General features: G+C 40.4%; 1 protein-coding gene across 6 annotated transcripts in view; it reads right to left on the bottom strand.

Annotated features, from left to right (window-relative positions):
- Positions 1-409: 409 nt before the first annotated feature.
- Positions 410-7,477, bottom strand: part of LOC121878491 (dachshund homolog 2-like) — a 143,404-nt gene continuing 136,336 nt past the window's right edge. For 4 of the 6 annotated variants that reach the window (XM_042384781.1, XM_042384766.1, XM_042384751.1 and 1 more), the window contains one exon: positions 410-3,094. In XM_042384781.1, coding sequence (XP_042240715.1) covers positions 2,994-3,094 — 101 coding nt within the window. In that variant the 3' untranslated portion in view covers positions 410-2,993. Of the gene's footprint in view, positions 3,269-7,477 lie in introns of all 6 variants that reach the window. The other 2 variants (XM_042384790.1, XM_042384774.1) reach the window with 1 other exon arrangement.

The following is a 7,477-nucleotide window of genomic DNA, read 5'->3' as shown; positions in this document are numbered from 1 at the left end:
TTGATTTACTTTCTAATCAACAAAAGTAAACACGAACTTTAACATCACGAAATATTGATCTAAAGACAAATGTTGACATATTCAGTAACAATAAAGTGACATAATGTAAAAAATGTAAAAAATGTGGAAATAATAATGTAAATTGATGTAAATAATGAAATAAACAATGATAGAAAAAGTGACGTAAACAATGGTAGGATGTAAATGATGTTAAATGTGTAAACAATGGTCTAAATGAGTGTAAAATAATGAAAATAATGATGCAAACAATGTCCTTTTTCTCTCATATTTAGCCCAGGTAAATTATTAAAAACTAGTCGAGTATTTTGACATTTTCTAAATATAGCTCAGGTAAATAAACTCATTAATAACTCAAATATATACAGCTCAGGTAAATAATAACAAACTCTTAGAGAACTCCTGACATTTATTCCATAAGTACATACATTTGTGTCTTATCATCTAGAGAACAAAGCAGCTCTGGTTTCTATGAGAAGTTTGTCTGCTATATATATTGTAAAACGATTATATAATAGACTCGTAAGTTCAGTAATTTTAATTAATTTTTTTTAAAGCACAAAAACCATAAATCACAATCCTCACCTTTTTTTGTGTGTGTTTTAACTACAAAAATACCTAAAGCAAATATTAAGTTTTTTTTCAAGTTTTTTTTTGGGGGGGTTTATATAATAATTAAGTTTGAAGAGAAAATTCTACAATGTCACTGATTTAGTATGAATGGTGTTTTGGGATTGTTTTTTTTATTTATTTATTATTTTATTTTTTTGTTTAGTCCAGTGAGGAGTAATTCATGGTTGTTTGCCGTGTAACAGGGGGGGTGGGGGTATGGGGTGGTGGGTAACAATTGGACACGTATGCATAGCCAGAGAAACTCCTACAGGTCTCTCCTTATTGGTTCTGATGGCCTTATGTGTGTGTGTGTGTGTGTGTGTGTGTGTGTGTGTGTGTGTGTGTGTGTGTGTGTGTGTGTGTGTGTGTGTGTGTGTGTGTGTTTTTAGCATCGACGAATCAGAAATGACTAGAAGTAATGGATTTCACAAGTACATGTAAACAACCTAACTTTGAAAATTATTCTGCAAGACAAAAACAGACAAAAAATTATCTAAAACAAACAAACAAACAAAAACACATCTTAAGATTTTATTAATATTATTATCTTTACAATACTGTTATAATACCCAACATGTATAAGACATTATTAGAAGAAAAAAAAATGGAAATTGTAATTTTTTTTTTCATCACATGTAAAATAAATAAGACTTATTTATTTGTTGAGACATAATAAGTTAACACTATTTAAGTGTCATTCAGATATCTGTGTGTTCTCTGACTACGCAAACTTAAAAAAAAAACCTACCTAAGGATTTTTTTTAATTCTCCCATAGAAATTTTTTAGTTATTTTTTATCAATAATTTAATTTCCAATCAATTACATTATTACCCCGTGAGGAAATAAAAGGTAAGTTTACAGGTAAAATTAATAACACAAAACACGTGTTAAAAGGGGAGGCTTAATACTCACATAGGCTCGGTGGTATAGTACATAAGCAAACACCACTCACACACTCAGTCACTCACGCACTCAGTCACTCACGCACTCAGTCACTCACGCACTCAGTCACTCACGCACTCTAAAGGTGGTCCCATCCACCTCTCCTTCTTATAAACACTAAATAGGGGTGTGTGTGTGTGTGGGGTAGGGGGAACGAGGAGGAGGAGGAGGAGGTGGGGGAGGTCAAAAATGCCGTAAAAATGATTGAAATGCCTTCATCACAATAAACTAATTGACCAAAATAAACCAAAAATAATAATAATAATAATAATAATAATAATAATAATAATAAATAATCTTGTTTTCTGTATTAATAAATCACTCAGTTGAAAAAAAATCTAACACGATGATATATATATATTTTTTTTCTTTCAATAACATCTTCAATTGGATACACCTTAGAGTCTACCATTAATTAAGGAATAAAGTCATTCTATTATTGTTTTCCATGTGTTCATCCATCTATTAAATAAAAAGATACCAGATGACTTTTATTTTATTTTTTATTATTATTTTTTTGGGGGAGGGTCTTTATTAAAACACACGAACAGCGATGTAAACAAAAGAGTTGTATAGATTAACTTAGAAATGTACTTTTGTTTCAACTTCACATAATCCCTCGCACTATTTTTTTTTTCTTTAATTTTTTTTTTTTATTTGTTTATTTATTTTGGACATTAACATTAGTGTTTTGATGAGGAATTAAATAACAGTTTAGGAGTTTCTTCCGAGTTTATCAATCACTCATTTATTTATTTGATTTCTCTATCTTTCTTTCTCTATCTGTCTCTCTTTATCTCACATACTATTAAGGTTTATCGTCAGTTCTCAAACTTGTCGACTACTGTTAAAATATACATAATGTTTTTGTTTTTCTTTTTATCCCTTTCCACAACTTTGGGAGGGTGGGAGGTGTCCATTGTACGAGTTTATCTTGAGGATATTTCTGTATTATTATTATTTGTTAACATATTTTTTTTGTTTTTTTGTGATTTTGTTTTGTTTTACTTCTTGTCCTCACGTGAAGGAAGTCTCAGAACTCCGACACGACAAAAACACGTAATTGGCAGCAAAGATTTCAGATCCAAGCTGAGGTTCAACCACACCGTCGGAAATCGTGCAGGAGGACCTCACGACTTGTACTCGGACCAAGACACAGCTAACCCACTCTCTTCAAAAAAGGTCGGAAAACAAGCAATAGACTAACAGAATATCGCCCTAAACTACTCATACTCCTAGAGGGGGTTTTTGTAACCTTTACGTCCGTCCCTGCCTTCAGTCGTAACCAGAAGGTGTTATTAGCCAGTTCGTCTTCCGTAAGGTTTAGATTCGTGTGGCACCCAACCTGAAGACCGACCATAGCACCTAGCACACTCTTGGCTCCTTGCAGCTCCGGGTCCTTGTTGGAAGTAAGAAAGTGCTATGCGTCCATCTGGGTAAGGTCGACAGCCAGGCGGAGTCTCAGGAGAGGGTGGTCCATGGTTGGTCTGGTCCAGCGTCGTTGCAGCCCCCACCACCAGCCTGAGAGGGGGGGAGGGAGGGAGGCAGCAGTAGACAGCGAGAATGGCAGATTCACACAGCCACACTTTACTACTCCACTTTTTGTTAACTTGGTGTGTACTTGAGGGTTGTGTTAATGGGTTTAGGCTGTGCAGTTGAAGAGCATCGATTTGTTGAAATACACAGGTGGACCCTCTGGAAAAAGAGACAAAAAGTTGATTTTACACTAAGTGACCCCCCAAAAAAAAAGGGAGGGAGGGCGGGGGGAGGTTCCGTGTGTGGTACTGTGGCTGTGAGAACTGTGGTTAAGGAAGATTTATAATACTACGAGAAAATGTTAATAATGGTGTTAGTTATGTTAGTGTTTATACCACAGTTAACATGTTAATCAGTAGAAGTCTTCAGCCATAGAACAATATAGTATTTCCACCACCATAAGCCATCAGCTAGGAAGGAAATATAATATAGTATAATATATAATGTATCAGTTTATATATATATATATGGTGCCCCAGAAAACTGCCCGTCATTCCCCTCCCTCCATCCCCTCCCTCCTTACCTCCTCCTCCTCCCTCCCTCCCTCCCTCCATCCCTCCCTCCTTACATGCCTCCATCCCTCTCTCCCTCCCTCCATCCCTCCCTCCTTACCTACTCCCTGCCTCCCTCCCTCTCTCCCTCCCTCCATCCCTCCCTCCTTACCTACTCCCTGCCTCCCTCCCTCCAACTCTTAGTATCTCAAAGGGGGCAGGCAGAGGGGATGGCAGGGAGTCGAGGGACATTATTCTGAGACACCCTAAACACATATCACTCACCTCACACTCTAACAACACACTCAAAACACTCATACAAACATACAGATTAATACAAACCTTCACCACTGGGAGCACGTATGGTGTATGACCTACATAAACAGTTAAAAATGTGAGGTTTATACCACATTATGTAGAAACAATAAACAAATATATAATCTACAAAACTACAAAACTTGAATACCAAAAAGTACACAATCAACATATACTTAACTGACACACAAACTATACATACAACCTCCACAACAAATATACATACACACAGTATACATAAACACAACCCCACACACAACACACAATTCTATAACCCGTACAGAATTATCTACAACCCCCATAGAGACTTGTAGATACATTAACAACATTATCATTACGATTTCTATAACTTGTATATATTAGACACTGTAGTAGGACAGAGATACAGGTAGTCAAGGTGTGAGGAATACAGTACTACAGCTTCAACACGAATTAATATTACAGAGATAATTGATGATTGTAGAAAAGTGAGATACAGTGGAGGGGAGGTGAAGGGGGAAGGGGGGAGGAAGAGGGGTGTAGGATGGGGGGGGTGAGGGAGGTGGGGGGGGGAGAAGAAGAAGAGGGGTTAGGAGGGGGGGAAGTAGCAGCGGGGGTAGATAAGGTTAGATAATTTTTCTCTGGGCGTGGCACGTGAGCTCTAGCCAGGCACTTAGCACGTACCATGACATAAACAACATCCCTCACTACACACACACACGTCATCGTTCCATATCAACGGAAACAACTTACTGTGGTATACTGAGGCATGGCGAGTGTACAATGAGACAGTGTGTGTAGTACGGAGTATGGTGACGAACGATAGTGTAGTTGTGTGGTGTGGTGTGGTGTGTGACGTAAGAATATGAGTTAGTTAAGTGTTTTTTGATGGTTGGTAATTACTACACCTCCTCACACCCTCACCCCCCCCAAACTCCCTCACTCCCCCAAACTCCCTCACCCCCACACACACTCTCACCCCACACACACACCTCTCACCCCCACACACCTCACCCCCACACACCCCCTCATCCCCACACACCTCACCCCACATACACCCTCACCCCCACACACCCCCTCACCCCACACACCCCTCACCCCACACACACCCCCCCCACACACACCCCCTCACCCCCACACACACCCCACCCCACACACCTCACCCCACACACTCACCCCCACACCCCTCACCCCCACACTCCCTCATCCCCACACACCTCACCCACACACCACTCCCTCACCCCACACACCTCACCCCACACACACCCCTCACCCCACACACACCCTCACCCCCACACACCACCACCATAAACCATTAAGTTTCACTCTCACTCACTCACTCACTCACTCTGCACCGTCCAAGTTATAACTCTCACTCTCGTATCTCGCCAAGGCTCTTCCTCCAAGTCATTCACGCCCACAGTTTTACGGGCGTGTCTCTGGTCTCACAGCTAAAGGAGGAACTGCAGCGTGAAGGTAACTCAGTGATGTCCTCTTTGGCGCCTTCGTTACACAGTTTATAATGGCTCAACTTGGCTCTTTATACCAGTCATGAAATTCACCAGAAACCTCTATGTAATCAGTCAATGGTGGCTTTACTGTAGTTAATTACAAAGTGTGTGTGTGTGTGTGTGTGTGTGTGTGTGTGTGTGTGTGTGTGTGAACGCCCCCCCCCCCCCACCTCACATACACACTGAACTAAACGTGTTGGTCAAGGCTGTACCCCGAGTGTCGTTGACTGCACATCAACATTCAGTTCTCACCAGCTCACAGCCTTTAAACCGAGACGCCAAAATCCGAGATAAAGATTTATGGGAGTCCACTCTAAAAATGGCTTGAGCGAGGAAGTCGGTTTTTCACCATCTCCCAACTCCCATTTTTGCCTCGACCGCGTCATAAATGATTTTTGGTTCAAATTGTGTAATCTGATAAACCAACGCAGCTCCCATGGTCTAAACTTTATGCCCGCGGTCATAATCTATTCGAGGTTTACCGCATTAGACTGTTTTGTGGTGGTGCTGGTGGTGATGGTGGTGATGGTGGTGGTGGTGATGGTGGTGATGGTGGTGATGGTGGTGGGAGTGAGAGTTAGTCGTGTTTGTGTATTTGTTTGTGTTGATAGTTTGTAGTTGGTGAGGTGCCATCTCCCCCTCCCCCTCACCACCACGTCCAGCATTTAGGTAATGTTAGTGTTGTCACCTGAATTAGTATAGTGTTTTTATAACCCCATGACCTCCTACACACGCACACACGCACACGCACACCTCTCTCTTCCTTAAAGGCGAAATCTAGAGAAATTCTTGTGCATTATTTTTTTTCCCTTCGGTGTCTCTGTGAATGTGAGGGGGGTCCTAGGGGGGGTCCTGTCGGGAGGGGGAGAGGAGAGGGGGGCGACGGAGGAGGTAAAGACAGGTTTAAAGTCATAGTTTGGATTTTTCCAACAAGAACCCCCTCCCCCCCCCCCAACAAATTTAGGTAGCGGTGTTGGTTAAATATTTACGTTACGGTATTTCCTTCAGGGTTAATTAAAGGTAAAAATATAAGGTATATACGTGTATTCCTGCTGAGTTAATTAGACCAGAGAAAAACAAACCGCGGGGGAAAGTTGTCTGTGATTGCATTATACCCACACCATTAAACCTTATCAATTATAATTTACAATAAAACAAAAACTATATATAATCTCTCGTCAAAAGTTCATTCACCGGCCTAATTATACCTATATGACTATAGTAATATACCGTATATGGTCATTATATCATTATAGCTCTTATATGTTACTGAACTTTGGATAGGTGTTATAATTGGAGGTGATATAACAACTTTCATGATTATTACAACCAAGGGCTCTTCATAACTCTTAAATATAACTCTTAATACACAATAATCCTGTCAGGGAGAGAGTGAGAGAGAGAGAGAGACACAGGAAGAAGATTGATATAGCTATGAGGAATATCGGTAAAAAATATTTCTCCATCAGTAAAGATTTAGCTGTTTTATCCCTTATATAAAGATCTTCCTCTAATCTATTGAATTATAACTTCTTCATATATTAGCAACTAGCAACTAACTATTAGAAGTTTTACTCCGAGGTGATATAACAATGTCAACAATATACGCAGGTGTACGCACTTGATAAATGATATATTATATAGTATGGGACGCGTAGACACACACACACACACACACACACACACACACACACACACACACACACACACACATACACACACACACACATACACATTGACTGACAGACAGACAAAACTAAGAAAAAATCACCAGACAAGACAAACGAAGAGGCAAGACAAAGGCAAACTAGACACAGGAGGAAGACAAACACGAAGAGAAGGACAGACACGTAGAGGGAGACAAAACACAGGGAGGAGGAAGACAAAACAGGGACAAATACAAGACACAGGGAGCAATACATGACACACTGAGGAATATAAACACAAGTCACTGGCACAACACGCCAAGCAGGCCAAGACGCCAGCCATACTTGCGCCAACTGACAAACATCTAAATGGGAGGAAGTTGGCAAATTATGGCTGAGGACTGTCAGGCTGGTTGGGTATCATCA

Source organism: Homarus americanus, unplaced genomic scaffold (assembly GCF_018991925.1).
Source record: "Homarus americanus isolate GMGI-L3 unplaced genomic scaffold, GMGI_Hamer_2.0 scaffold26492, whole genome shotgun sequence".
NCBI lineage: Eukaryota > Metazoa > Arthropoda > Malacostraca > Decapoda > Nephropidae > Homarus > Homarus americanus.
Note: the sequence above shows the minus strand (reverse complement) of the source record. Positions and strands in the feature narration are given on the sequence as shown.